Consider the following 15,973-nt stretch of genomic DNA (forward strand, 5'->3'; position numbering starts at 1 on the left):
TCGGAGGATTTAAATGCAGCCATGTTAGTTTCGGTAATCATGCCAATTTGTAATTCCGAGACCATAGCAAATATGTCTTCGGTTTTCTCTTCAACGGTATTGGCCTTGTTGGTGTTCACTTCTTCCTTTTTCTTCTTGTATCTGCAGTCATTTTGGCGATGGCCTTTCTTTCCACAAAAGAAACAATTTCCAGAAAATTTCTTTTGGCCATTACCTGCCTTCTTGAACTTCTTGTCATTATTGACTTTGAAGTTCTTTGAAAACTTACTAGCTTCGGAAACATTAACTTTAGAGGAATCAACATTTTTGTTCTTAGAATCACAAGACTTAGTCTCTTCTTCTATTCTCAAATGTTTTTGTAATTCCTCCAAAGTTATGTCATCTCTCCTATGAAGGAGTTTCTTTCTATAACCATTCCAACTTTGAGGCAATTTAGCAATAATTGCCCCCACTTGGAATGATTCAGAAATCTCAACCTTCAATTCACGAAGCTTAGTAATAATGACTTGCAATTCATGTATTTGATCTAGAACGGACTTGGTGTCAACCATGACATATTCTAGAAATTTCAAGATAAGAAATTTGTCTGTACCTTCCTTCTCAGTTTTGTATTTGTATTCAAGAGCGTTCCAAATCTTCACCGGAGACTCCATCGAGTTGTAAAGATCGTAGAGCCTATCGGAGAGAGTGTTGAGAATATGACCCCGGCACATGATTTCATCATCTCCTCGCTTCTTCCTTGCAGTCCTCAATTCTTCAGAATCATCCTCCTTTGGTTCAGGAAGTGGCTCCAATTTCGGATCAAGTACATAGGCGATCTTAAGCATGGTGAGAAGAAAGAACAACTTTCCTTTCCAGCGGGTGAAGTTGGTACCATCAAAACGATCAAGTTGAACATTAGGATTGAGGAAAGACGTCATGTTCTTTTCAACCTCTATTGCAGCAAGTTTAAAACCTTAAAGATTGTTGGAGAAAATTCAGATTTGGGAGGATGAAAAGAATAGAGAATTCAGAAAGAAGGGTTTGAGGCGTATAGGAATACTTTCCTTTAAGGTTTTATTTGCCCTCACTTCTCAAAGTTTGCTAACGAGTTCTAAATGGCAAATTACCCCCAAGATACAACAAACCCTTGAACACAATATCCAGCAAAAATATTGAGTTCCAGAACAAACAATGTATCTGTATTTTCTGAAGTTCATCGTATAAAGACAGGGATGCATACATCCTCTTTAAGTGTTACAACCTTTCACATAAAGATACCTTTTCAATTTGATGGTTATCTTTTATATGCTGATGCACTTATAACAATAGTTATTTCTATTGTTAATAAGTGCTCAGATATGTGAGAAAAAATATCACAAATAGATGCAATGGTTCGAGACCTTTTCAGATCATCAAAACACACAAACACATTTTCCGTCGAAGATTTGCACTGCAGCGCCCAAACGCGCGCTGCAGCGCGCCCGTACGCTGCTGTGCGCTGCAGCGCGTGTGCCTAGTAAAACAGACCCGACGGGTCTGTTTTGCGCAGGCTGCAGCGCCCAAACGCGCGTTGCAGCGCGCCCGTGCGCTGCAGCGCACGCTGCTATGCGCTGCAGCGCGCGTGCCTAGCAAAACAGACCCGAGAGGTCTGTTTTGCGCAGGCTACAGCGCCACGCGCTGCAGCGCGTCCGTGCGCTGCAGCGCGCACTCTTTCGCGCTGCAGTGCGTGCTTGCGACAGCCTACTCTTCCCGAATGTGTTTTAATCCAATTTTGTGATATCAAAGTTGAGAGATATATTACAATCTCTCTAACAAGTAATTCCATGCTCGTTCTTTTAAAAGAGACAATAGATGGAAAGAAAGAAAAAAAGAAAGTAAAAATGTATATTTACTCTTTTCCTTAACAGATGATTAAAGGATTCAGAGTAATTCTATGCTCGTTCTTTTAAAAGAGACGATTGATGGAAACAAAGAAAAAAAGAAAGTAAAAATGTATATTTACCTCTTTTCCTTAACAGATGATTAAAGGATTCAAAGTAATTCCATGCTAATTCTTTTAAAAGAGACGATAGATGAAAAGAAAGAAAAAAAAGAATGTAAAAATGTATATTTACATCTTTTCCTTAACAGATGATTAAAGGATTCAAAGTAATTCCTTACTGTATTCTTTCAAAAGAAAGAAAGAAAGGAAAACAAATGTATACTTTCTCTTTTCCTAAACAGATTATTAAAGGATTCAGAGTAATTCCCTTGTTGTATTCTTTCGGAAGAAAGAAAGAAAAAAAAGAAAAAAAAAAAGAAAAGAAAAGAAAAATGCAAAACTCTCATTTTATAATAGTCATCTCTTAATCCTAACTATATTTTTATCAGAATAGATTAACTTAAACAAATTAAGAAGAGGCAATAATGAACACATAGGCAAAATTGATTTCACTTAAATTTTAAAGGGTCAATTTTAGATTTTATTTTTTTAAAGTGGACTTACTATTTTCCTGAAGAGATTATTAAAGGATTTAAAAAAAAAAAAAAAAGAGGAAAAAAAAAACAGATGATTAAAGGTGTATACGTGTGTGAAGTGCATCTGGGATAAGGATATCTCTGTTTTCTTTTGGCTTTATCTTTATGTTTTTTTTTTTTTTTTTTAATATATAGAATGAGATGAACGGTGATCTCACAATTGCATGGTAGCATGGTGGGTAATGCCGTGACGGCTTAACTAATTCAGTGCATCACGTTGACTCCATTAATTCCTTCCAAAATAAGAATAAAATAATGATAACACTAATAAAACAACAAACGGGGTTTCTCACTTTCCCACAATTAATGATTGGTTTAATATGAAAAACATCATCTGTACTCAGCACCACAGAAACCTTATAAAATGATTTGCAAATTGCAATATTCAAGGACTCCTTGCACTTCATTTTCCCCTAAAAACTAATTTTCATTTTCATGAATGCCAATAAGAGTAATTACTTTCAAGTTTCGACTACAAGGGCAAATATTAATTGGGGATCTAATTCATTAATTACATATCTTTTACGTTTGATATTCAAGAACTACCAAAATCATATTAAAAGGCGTTCACAGATAGGCCATACTATGCTGACATGTTCTCGCAACTTACACAATCGTTGATAACTTTGGCAAAGGCATTTATGAAAACACGGCGACCATACAAGGCACGTGGAAAATGTGCACAGCCCATGTGTGTGCGTGTGCAGCGTGCCCTCTTGAAGGTGGATAGTAAAACTACAAGAGTTGTCATTTCAATATATATATATATATATTAGGGTCCAGAATCATGATTCTGGATTCTGGTTCAGAATCAGTGTTTATTTACAGTGATTCTGAATCAATCGTGTTTGGTTTGGATGATTTTGAATCATGATTCGAAATCTGATGTGATGTTTTAAACTAGCTCAAATCATTATTCTAAAACCACTCCCCTTTTAATTCAATGTGATTCAAACCCCTGATTCTGAATCATGGTTTTAGAATCGTGATTTGAACTCAAAATCATGAATCATGATTCTGGTTATATAATCATAATTAGAATCACTCTGGTTTAAATTCTCGTACCAAATGAACCCTTAAAATTTTTAGATAATTTAAGTCATCAACCTCAATCATACTATGTACTATGCTTATGAAGTGAATATAGTGACACTGTTTCAGAAAAGAAATGCTTACAACATTTAAATAATTCAACACGCATTATCTGTTGTAAATCTTGTTATCGCGATTAACAGTACTATAAATTCTTATTCTCCCACCATAGAATTAGAATCTCAAAAAATTTTAAATGCAATTAAGCTTTGCACCCATGCCAAAATAGTTTGGTGTCACCTTGTTGAGAATGATCGACTTAGGTATTAAAATGGAAACTAACATTATGTTTGGTTAGAGAGATGGAGACTAGAATAGAAAGAGAATAAAAACTCAGGCGAGAAAACTCAATAAAGGAACGAACTATTTTTCTTTTATATTATTTGGTAGAAAAACAAAAAGAAAAAGGAGAGATTGTATATACAAATTTATTTTACCAATACCCTTCTATATATATATATATATGTATATAGTGAATGAGATGTGATTAAGAGCAAAATAGTTATTTCATAGCCATGTCTTTTGTGTCACAATTTGTCCGATCTGTTTTCTTTTCTGAATCTATAAAAATTTAAAAATTTATCGATCCTACATATTTTTTAAACTTTCCAATTTCTTTTATTCCAAACAACTCAATATTCTTCTTTCTACTCTAAAATCTCTCCAACAATTTATTTTCGTCCACCTTTCAAGTCTACCAAACAATAGCTTAAAATATAAATAGCTTGTTTGAAATGAAATTTCATAATAGGATAGATGAATTTGTATTACTTAAATCCCAATAGATGTCCAGAGAACAGTGCAAAAGATAGTAAACATCTTATCTTATTAAAAACTAAATATGAACTTATTAGTCTCTAGTAGGGTTATTGTACTAGCAGTGTTTGCTTATTAGTGCTAATAAATATTGTTAAAATTCTATCAAAATAATAATAATAATAAACAAGCGTGTAAAACTAACAGAACTTGAAACATATTTAACAGTTCCAAACATATTTATATTGATAAGTTATTTTTCCTATACCTTATGTAGAATTCTATTCTCATATAAGGCATGAATTTTTTTGCTTGCTAATAGAAATGTTGTATTGATAGAAGTTAGTGCGATTAAGGCGATTGATTCGTAGAATTAGAAAGCCACCTCACAATCTTTGCATCGAGAACTTTCCACAAGATAAAAGTAGATCATTTTCATAATTAATTCCATTTTCTGAAATTCAATGCATGGCTACGACGGAGACCAACTGAGGCACAAAAGTTGTTTCATCGACTGCCCGCATATTGATTTGGAACCTTCATTATGTGCTTGGCTGCCATGGAACTTTGAATTTCTGCATGCAGAGTTGGAACTTCTTATATATAGCAACGAAGTTTGTATATTTCAATAAAAGAAGCAAGGAAGTTTGTATATTTCAATAAAAGAGTTTTCTTTTATCTTTGGTATGTTTGTAAGTTGTTGCAAATTAATGAAGCTAGCATAATTTAGTTGGGAAAACAATCTGGTAGAGGCAAATTAAGATGCAGAACATGGTGATGAAGGTTGATGATTAAGTTAATGATAAGAACCAGAGGCTGATGGTTTATAGTAGGAGGAATAAACGTCAGTGATTAGTGCTGACGTGGATTGGTTGCTGAATAAACTTGTTGAGAAAGTTTCTTTAGTAATTGCCTATAAATAAGGAGCGTTAGAGAGCTTAAGTAGTTTCTGAGTATTGAGTTAGGAAGTAGATGAGAGAATGTGATCTCTCGAATATCACCATTGTAGAACGATTCACAATCTCTCGAATATCACTATTGTAGAGCGATCGAATATCACCATTGTAGAACGATTTACAATCTCTCGAATATCACCATTGTAGAACGATTCACAATCTCTCGAATATCACCATTGTAGAGCGATCGAATATCACCATTGTAGAACGATTTACAATCTCTCGAATATCACCATTGTAGAACGATTCACAATCTCTCGAATATCACCATTGTAGAACGATTCACAATCTCTCGAATATCACTATTGTAGAGCGATCGAATATCACCATTGTAGAACGAATGGTGAACGATTCACAATCTCGAATATCACTATTGTAGAGCGATTGAATATCACCATTGTAGGACGATTCATAATCTCTCGAATATCACCATTGTAGAGCGATTGTTAGTTTCTCTGAATTGAATCTATAGCTTTCCGTTGTTCTGTTTTCTGTCAAATCGCTGTGGTTTCTATCAGTTAACAATGATGATAATAACAATAATAAAAAACTGAAGATTCAAATATTACAAGTTAACGTTTGAGTTTCCAGTGTTGGCCTATTTATATAGACCAAAGACTCATGCCCCCTTCATACACATTCAATGTGGGACTCCTACAAATAAGCCAAAACTCAACATTCTGGTTGTGTTAAATACAAGGGTTTCGCTTAATTAAAGCAAGCAGAAGATTGCCATAAAAGCTGTGTGCAGTGAAGTTACCGTGCTTTTCTTTTCTAATTAATGCGCCACAGGCAGTTCTCTTTGATCGCATAGAATGTATTGTTAGTGCAAGTAAGTTGATTTTTATGGCCGTAAGTTTGTCAAATGTTTACTGTTCCGCTACAACTTATACTATGGCCGTTCTCTTTAACCACTTGCATTATTGAGATAAGTCTCGAAGTACGAACGTCATCAATCTTCTCCAACCTTATAAATCAACACATGCAAGTTTTGTCAACCACCTAAACCATTAACATTGTGGCGGAAAACACGAGTTTAAAAATTATAAGCAAGAATTAGTGCCTTTTTATCCATAATTAGCAAGAAATTAGTGCGTCTTCGCTAATGTTGGAATTAATTTGGTCCTTTTGGTCACCAATTATTATCACTCTCACAATAGTAGCTGATGTGTTTCGCCTACGAAGGTCAAAGATGGCCATCCATGAGGCAAGGAACAAAGGAGAGACTAGACGCTCAAATCAATTAACATCATGAAAAAGGTAGTATAGCGCGTAAGTGGTACGTGGCTTGCGCGACAGCCAATAATATTTGAACAAGTAGCCCAAGCAAAATAGAGAGAGCTAGATATTAGAGACCCGTTCATTTTACCGATTCGAGTTTTACTACAGTAAAAAATTTTTAAAAATAGTGACATTTAAATTTTTTACTACAATAAAAAGCTCTCATATGAAGTCACATCTTAACTTGAATTAGCGAATTAGACGGGCCGACAAAATTGATTTTAGATTATTTTTGAAAATTTATATACATATTTTTTAAGACACAAAAATAAAAATAGTCTGTAAATTTTGTTGTTTAGTAAATATTCTAAAAATGAAAATAAAAATAGAAAATAATAAGAATAATTTTTGTGAAAGAATTAAAAAACGATTGAAAGTTATTTTCACTTTTTTATTTTTATTTTCTAATACTTATCAACAATGATAAAATATATTAATTAATAATTATAACGAAACACAATTTTACTTTTTAATTATACTCAAAATAATCTCTTAAAAAACTAACCAAACATAATTTTAAAATCAATTTTACCATAATTTTTAAAATAATCTTATTTTTGTTTTGTACGGAAAACAAAGGGCATGTTTTTTGTCTAAAAAACTCAAAAAAAGACAACTCGAGTTACAACTTTATTTAAATTCATGTTCTTTTAAGTTTTAATTTTATTCAACTTTACTCAACTTTATTCAAGTTACAACTGTAACTTAAATTATAATTTAAATTTAACTCAAAAATTACAATCAAATAATTACACTCTAAAGAACAACTCCAAAATATCTTGAAAAAGTTATCAAACGACCCCATTATTTTGTTGATTTTGATTTGGAATTCTGCGATGTGATTCGCTATCACCGCTCTCGAAAATCCTCCAACTCCGCGTGAGCCTCACATTCTTCACTCTCGGCCTGACATGTGTATCGGGACCTCCCACTTTCCCAAATTTCACCTTCTTATTCTCTTTAAATTACGGGAATAACACTCCAGTTGTTTGAAATCTTTTTTTTTTAGTGCATTTTATACTGTTGTTGTCCTTGATTGTCTTTGACAGGCAAACCCACTTTCCGGCCTTCCTCCACCAATGTCTCTCTTTCTTTCTTCCCAAAGCACCGCCCCGCCGCCACGGGGTCCAAATTCAACGAACCAAAGCTTTTTCGCATGGCTCTAATAGTTTGTCTTATTGTCTTTATTTATATATATTTTCTTAAGATTAATCGTATTAGTGCTCTTAATATTTAAGAGTCATTTTTACTTTGCTTTTAAAATTTAAAAATTCTCAATTTTTTCCTTAATTTTGAATTTGTCATATTTAAATTTTTTAATGAGAATTTTTGATAAATTTAGACGAAAAAAATGAGTTAAATGTGCTCATGTTATTTTTATTTATTTATTTTTAATATAAATTTAAATAAAAAAATCACGAGCGCATCATTCTTTTTTTTTTATTATTCGTTTTTAACAGACTTTTAAATAAAAAGAGTTAAATGAAAATAATTTAAAACTCATAAATATAAAATGAATGTTTTTAAGTTTAGAGGCAAACTAGAAATGTAGGAGACACCAATAATAATAATTTTTTTTTTTCATAACTTGTGTTGATGAAGCTCATCTTGGATGTAATTTTGACAAGTACAAATACATTGTGAATCTCCCAACCACCCCTGTAATTAGATTATTTTCTTTTACGCATTGTCATTGAAAGATTATTGATGCGAACTTTTAACCCTCAATGACAAAAAAATTGAATTCAGTAGATGGGGCTAATGACAAACCTCTTGACCGTTGTGCTAAATATTAGAGATTCAAAGATCAATATGGACTCGTTTAGTTTATGCGTTTAAATTAGTCATTTTTTGTTCGGGCATTTAAATTTTAAATTTTTTGTGAGAAAAACATTATAGCAAGAATTAAAATCATAAATTTAAACGCATGAAATAAATATGGCATATAACTTTCATCATGCAAAGTCTACACTTTATTTACACTTGTTTTTTGGAGTATAAAAATCTCTAAGTAATGAATAATTGCTCCTCATTTTGCTTACTTCAGAAGCACATACTACTTTACAATTTTGAGCTGAACTTCTGTATTCTACAGTGTGTGGCTGTGTGCTATGTGCTACAAACATTAGGGGTGATATGGTAATAGTGATATGAAAAAATAAATAATAAAAGCCGTAGAATATGATAAAAATCTTACAACTTCAAAACAACGTCCCACCGAGAGAAAGTATGAAAATTACCCTACCAAAAAATGTTCATGTAGCTAAAATAAGATCATACCAAACTATGCCAATAACCAGTCATAGGCATACAACCATAAAGGGGCTTTTTTTTATTATTTTTTATTTTTAAAACCAACCAATTGGCATTCTAGTAATTTCATCCAATCATAATGGGCATATATTTTAGTCACGTTCATTTTGCGAATTTAAATTAAGACATGATATTTTTTAAGAGTTTAGTTGTAAAAATTTAAAATTTAAAACTTAAATTGGTGAAATATATATGACTCGTTTAGTTTATTAATTTAAATTTTTAATTTAAATTGAGATGTAATTTTATGTGAGAATTTTTTATTATAATAAAAAAATTAAATGTAATTATTTTTAAGAATTTTTTATTATAATAAAACTTTAATTTTAAATTTAAATAGTGAAATGAATGGGATTAAGTTATTGTTATTTCCTCAAAGTTATTTTTGCGTCATTATTTCCACGCGAATTCGTGAGTCTATAACTCTATATATAACTCCCAGGAAGTCCACAGACAAATTGTGGTCTCAGTTCAACCAAAACTCAGACTCCTCCAGGCCCGCACAGTCTAGAACCACCCCACCATCACCACCACCACCACCACCACCACAACCACACCTTTCCATGGCGGCAAGACTCACGGCCGCCACAGCCCCCAAGCCCTTCCGCCTCATCCAATCCTCCTACCTCCTCCCCAAACACTCCTTCCTTCCCCTTCCGAATCTCTGTCCCCGGAGCAAGGCGGTTCTAATTCGCGCTCGGCCGAGACTATGCTTGACGATTTGCGTTCTAATGGAGGACAAGAAGCGGGGCGCTTCTCCGGCGGAGAATTCGGCTGTCGAAATCCCCGTGAATGTCGACCCTCAGATCTCGCAGCGCGCCGCCGAGAAGCTTGCCAGGAAGAGATCGGAGAGGTTTACTTATCTCATCGCCGCCGTTTTGTCCAGCTTCGGGATCACTTCCATGGCCGTTATGGCGGTTTATTACAGGTTTCACTGGCAAATGGAGGTAGCGTATATACTTTCTCTTTCTTCAATCACAGTAAGAATATACCCCTCTCTCTCTCTAAACCATGAAATTGTTTTTCTTTGGGGCAGGGTGGAGAGGTTCCGTACTCTGAAATGTTCGGTACATTTGCTCTATCTGTCGGCGCAGCTGTAAGTTTCATCTTCTACTGACCAAACTTTTGGGTCGTTTTTTTTTTTTCGAATGCTAAATTGAATCGAGTGTTTTGTGATTTTAGGTGGGTATGGAGTTTTGGGCAAGATGGGCTCACAGAGCTCTTTGGCACGCTTCCTTATGGAACATGCACGAGGTTCGTTTCCGATTTTCTTTTCCTGCTTTTTTTTTTCCTGTTTGGATGCTGAGAAAATGAGAGTTTTGCTTGCTCCCCAAAGAATCCGAACACGAAAGAAACATGACCAATATAGCATTCGATTTCTCAACCACCAGAATCACTAATTAATTGGAAATTTTGCAGTCTCATCACAGACCCAGAGAAGGCCCTTTCGAGCTCAACGATGTGTTCGCCATAGTCAATGCAGTCCCGGCCATAGCTCTTCTCTCATACGGTTTCTTCCACAAAGGCCTTGTCCCAGGACTCTGTTTCGGTGCGGTAAGTTTCTTTTCTTTTCTTTTCTTTCTCTCTCAATATCTTCCAAATCTGAATTGCTGACTTTTCTTTAACGGCTTCTAATCATTAATTAATTGATGGGGGATTATCAATAATCTTTTTTTGTCACTAAAGTAACCCTGTGTATTTCCCGTATTAACATAGTTGACCACTCCATGGATTGCAGGGTCTTGGAATTACAGTTTTTGGCATGGCCTACATGTTTGTCCACGACGGTTTGGTCCATAAAAGATTCCCCGTGGGTCCCATTGCCAACGTGCCTTATTTCAGAAAAGTGGCTGCTGCCCATCAGGTTAAATATAAAAATATATACCCACTACTTCCTTACTTTTAATACAAATTTACTGGTTTAGTTTGTCGATTTGAGTTTTTAATTTGAGTTAAGATGTAATTTTATGTGATAATTTTTTATTGTAATAAAAAAGTTAAATATGATTATTTATGAGAACTTTTTAGTAAAACTTAAATTTTAAACTCGTTCATATTAAATTAATTTTTGTGAACATTTTTCCCTACTAGAATCCAACGGTTAAGATTTTTTCTGATTTGGATTTCTTTTGGGTTTTTTAGCTCCACCACTCAGACAAATTCGAGGGTGTACCATACGGCTTGTTTTTGGGACCTAAGGTTCGTTCCTTCTTTTTTTTTTGTGGGTGATTCAATTTATTTATTTATTTATTTATTTTTAAGGCAGAGACTGAATTGAGTGTGGTGAGGTGCAGGAAGTTGAAGAAGTTGGAGGTCTTGAAGAGCTGGAAAAGGAGATCGATAGGAGAGCCAAATTGTACAAGAATTCATGATTGAGAAATGTAATAACTTTGAGAGCAATTTTGTATTACAAAGTGAACGAAAAAAAAAAAAAAAAAAACTTTGAAGTATGAGTTCTACTTGGGTTAAGCCTACAGTTTTGTGTGGGGATTACTGTCGTAATGCTGTACCAAAGTCTTTTTTACCAGAGAAGAAGTACAGTATCTATGGGATTTGTGTATTACTTTTAAGAGCTAAAAGTATTAGTTCTAAAGCTTAAATTCATTTGCTTTATTTTCTCTTTTTGGACAAATATCAAATTATAATTGCCGTGTTTAGAATTATTTTTATTTTTATTTTTTTATATTTTTTAAGAAAAAAAATAAAAATAATTTTAAAACAACATTTGACATAATTAAAGATAAAAAAATAGAAATAAAAATAATTTTTTGGTTTAGTGTAAAATGAAAGAAAAATGAAAAACGATTTTTAGTCGTTTTTCATTTTTTATTTTCATTTTCTCTTCTCTCAAGCAGAGATAGAGACATTAATAGATTTTTTTATACTGAAAATAATCTCTTAATAAAATTATTAAACATAATTTTAAAAATAATTTTTATCTGAAATTAAAAACGATTTCATTTTTATTTTCATATAAAAATTAAAATCATTTTGAAACGATTTTTAAACGCACCAAATATGTCCTTTTTGTCTTTCTTCATTTATGCTTGCTGTGAAAGTAGTTTATAATGAATAGAAAAACAACCAAGCGGATCAACAAACCCAAAAAAACTAGAGGTCCATTGCACTCTCTTGCAAATGAAGTTCTGTTGATAAAATGGATAGTAATCGAACGCTCGAATTATGATAGTTGACTTCCATTTCGGCATTTCCCAATCTCAATTATGTAGCCCATAACTATTTTGCCTTTTTGCTAAAGATTTAAAAAAAAAAAAAAAAAAAAAAAAAAAAAAAACCCACATTCCCGAAAAAAAAAAAAAAAAAAAAAAAAAAAAAAAAAAAAAACCACCATGTCCGGATTACCCACTTAGGACACTATATGCGGATTACCCCACTTCTTATTAATTTGTTGTTGACCTACAAAGATTCGAAGCAGAACAGAAAATGAATAATAAAGCGGTCAAATTTTTAATTCTAGTCAACTATGTTCGCCTTTGATGTTTGTTCGACAATTCCTTTTACGGGTAACAAAACTTCTCCAAATAACTTGTAATGTTTATTGTTTTAATCGGCCAAGTTAGCAAATTTCAATAGTTACTTTACGATGTTACTCTATGTTTCTAAATGTCAAACGGGATTAAAATGATATCAAAATAGAAAAGTAGATAAAACTTATAGTTTTAATGATTATTTCAATATTTATTTATCAATAAGTATCATTGTTTTAATCGGTAAATATTAATCTAATTGTTATAATAAATTAAGTAGTAGATTAAAAAATATTATGTAAATAATAAAATCAAATTCTTATCATATCACATCATTAAATTTTTATATTTGATGAGTAACTACTAATAGAAACGTAATTAAAAATTTGTTCACATATACACATATAATTGATATATTAAGGCCTCATTCATTTCACCGATTCAAATTTTCAATTTAAGTTTTTACAGTAAAAAACTCTCAAAAAATATCACATTTCAACTTAAATTTAAAAATTTAAATTCAACGAGGCATAAATTAAAGTTCAAAGGAATGTCCCACAATAGGGCAATGTCTCACAATAGGGTATCTTTCATATCCTATCTAAAAATTGTCATATTACCAAATGCCCCCTCTCTTTATTATTATTATTATTATTATTATTATTATTATTATGTAGGGGGTGAAAAGACGTGTACTAAAAACCAAAAGTTTACACGTTAAGCACTTTGGTGGAGGTGAGTCAACCAACCACCTAAGACAAGTGGCAATACTGCTGTTCCCTCACGAGCCTAAAAAGTCATTTTGTTCGGTTCGTAGACAGTGGTCTCAACTAGAAAGGGGGCTACGTGTGCCTTGCATAGCCGATCTCTGTTTAACGGACCCTCAAACTCAACGTCATCTAATGCAAAAAAAGGCAACCTTTTTAGTGGCCCATGCACTTAAAGAAGTTTTTTTTTTAACACTTTATTTATTTCGTAGATTTAAAATTTTAATTTAAATAAAATATAAAATTTTTTTAAAATTTTTAATTATAATTAAAAAATTAAATGTAATATTTCTGTAAAATTTTAAATTATAAAAATTTTAAATTAAAAATTTAAATCAGTAAAATTAACGAAACTTAAATAATTTCACTTTGCTAAGTCCAAACGGATAAAGAGTACCCCGCCACTTTCGGTTTTAAATTTTTTTAATTCTTTATTCCCCAACTCTTGAGTGGGGTTGTCTAATTAGTTTTCTGTTACCCGTCAAATCATGCCGAAAGAATATCCATCCACTTTTTGATGCAAGTTTCAAACCTCAAAACCGCTTGGTCATAAGGTTTAATCGTATTTTATTACGTTAAGCCATGTTCTCTTTTGGTTGGTTCCGACATCAATGTGCACTTTTCTTTCTTTTTTTTTTCTTTCCTTTTTTTTTTTTTTTTTTGATGATGAGGAGATTTATCTTATTATCTTATCTTTTGGAGTTTGATCTCAACCCGCAAATAATGTATTGGAGACAATGATGCCAATTGCCAATTTGCAATTCAATGAATTGTGTCATCTCTTATCAATAATTGTCTGGATAGGATTATTTTTTAGCGTTTACTTATAGTCATGGTGTTATTTATTTTTAAGGATCTTTTGATCAATCTTCGATGAATTTTGTGTGTTTTGATTCTGTATGTCCATTATATAAAAAAAAAAAAAAAAAAAAAATCTCAATGAATTGTGCTGAGGAAGTAGTTGAAATATCAAGAAGTTTGTACTGTTTTGATGGAAATAAGCAAGGTTGAAGCAATTAAAAAAATGGGAGAATGAAGTAAATAGTATATTTATACTAAACAATTAAATTATATAGTATATTTTAAAACTATTTAAAGTAAATAGTATTTATCGTGTAAATGTTCCCTTTATCTTAATAAAAAGATTTTTTTTACATAAATTTTTTTTTTAAGACTGATAAAAGATAATTTTTTATGTAAATAAAATTTTTTTACCCGTCATAAATAAAAAAATTACACGTTAAATTGCTATTTTTTTTAAGTTAAATATGACAATTTACACGTTAAACTGTTATTTACTTCAAATAGTTTTAAAATGTACTATTTATTTAAGTCTTGTTTACTTCGCAGATTCGAGTTTAGATGTGACATTTTCTGAGAGTTTTTCACTGTAACAGAAAAAGTTAGATGTGACATTTTCTGAGAGCTTTTTACTGTAGAAACCTAAAACTGAAAACTCGAATCGGTGAAATGAACGAGGCCTTAATTTATTTTTATAAATTTTAAATAGTTTTAAAACGTACTATTTACTTAATTTAGTTTTATAAATCTATCATTTATTAAAAAATTCAGTATAGTAATATTAGGTAATTTAATTAGTGGAGGCCTAATCGTCAACAATAAAACCAACCGTCTCTTTCAGAGGAAAGGGGGTCGTCGGCAGGAAATGTGAAAACAAAAAATAGAGTTGTATAGAAAGTGTAAAACATTATGATGTTGGAACTTTGAAGTATCATCCTCTTTTGTTATGGTTGGTTCTTTTTCGATGTATTTTCAATTTTAAACGCCAAAAATTTGTTTCCTAATTTCTGAATTATTGACTTGGTACACGTGTACTGTATTCTCAGAAAAACAAAAGGAACTAATTAGTAATTAGGGCCCAACGACAGACTATAATTATCTGCCGCCGGACCAACCAGAGATTTCGACAGACAAACATCTATTTCACTAATGGTGGCCGTTGGGCCCATTCTGGTTAACTGGTCTCCCATTTTCTGCTTTAGACAATTGCCTGTACATTATCTTACGAGCCACGCGTCCTTTTCTACATACAATACAGAAAAATAAAATGAAACACAAAAGAATCACGACTCAAAACAAGCCTTTAATCAGTGAGTTTTTGATGGTTGCATAGAATGAGAAATTGTAGTGTGTTGATTAGTTTAAGCATAGTAGGCAATAAAGAAGAGAGACATTGCTCAATGATGTTAAACATCTGTCAATATACATAGATCTCGTAATATAAAATTAATAGATAAGTTTTATATTTTATTAGTTGTAGTACTCTGAGTCGCTAAGGTTGTGAGTCACGACTTACGAAATGTAGGGCTTGTTCTTTTCGATCAAAACTCAAAAAAAAGTTTAAACTAAAGTTATAATTTTATTTAAGTTCATGTTCTTTTGTAAAATTTGAGTTTGAACCCAGGTTTTAACTTGAGTTTGGAGTTAAAATATGAGTTTAAATTCTCCTTTCAACTTAAGTTCTTAAACTGAAACTCAAGTTAATGAATAATACTATTTTTTCTATTATTAGAAACACTATAACTTTTTCGTTTTAATTCTGATTGAGATGTTTTTTTTCTATGCGTTCACAATGAAAAGACGAATAAAACCTTATCCATATACCCTATTAAAATTTTTCATCAACATTGAGTTTTTATTAAAATACTATTTAAATACAAATTCAAGCTTTGAACTACCCAAACACAAATTCAAATAGATTCTCAATTCAAACCATAACTCAAATGTGCACATCTAAACACAAACTCAAGTTAAACTTCAACATAAGTTATAACTCAAATTCAACTCAAAATCTACACTC

The 15,973-nt window shown here is 32.0% G+C and overlaps 2 protein-coding genes across 2 annotated transcripts in view; one reads left to right on the forward strand and one right to left on the reverse strand.

Annotated features, from left to right (window-relative positions):
- The window catches only part of LOC112093422, a 1,122-nt gene extending 202 nt beyond the window's left edge, over positions 1-920 (reverse strand). Inside the window, exons 1-2 of the mRNA XM_024171790.1 lie at positions 422-920; positions 63-286 (exon numbers count right to left, since the gene is read on the reverse strand). Coding sequence (XP_024027558.1) covers positions 63-286; positions 422-920 — 723 coding nt within the window. The remainder of the gene's footprint in view (positions 1-62; positions 287-421) is intronic.
- Positions 921-9,331: 8,411 nt separating this feature from the next.
- On the forward strand, positions 9,332-11,517 carry LOC21397383 (beta-carotene hydroxylase 2, chloroplastic). The gene is made up of 7 exons (XM_024171781.1): positions 9,332-9,844; positions 9,934-9,993; positions 10,080-10,151; positions 10,317-10,451; positions 10,636-10,761; positions 11,040-11,096; positions 11,192-11,517. Exons 1-7 carry the CDS (start codon positions 9,461-9,463, stop codon positions 11,267-11,269), a joined length of 912 nt encoding a protein of 303 aa, XP_024027549.1. The 5' UTR covers positions 9,332-9,460; the 3' UTR covers positions 11,270-11,517.
- Positions 11,518-15,973: the final 4,456 nt, after the last annotated feature.

The sequence above is a fragment of the Morus notabilis genome, unplaced genomic scaffold (assembly GCF_000414095.1).
Source record: "Morus notabilis unplaced genomic scaffold, ASM41409v2 Scaffold1094, whole genome shotgun sequence".
Lineage (NCBI taxonomy): Eukaryota > Viridiplantae > Streptophyta > Magnoliopsida > Rosales > Moraceae > Morus > Morus notabilis.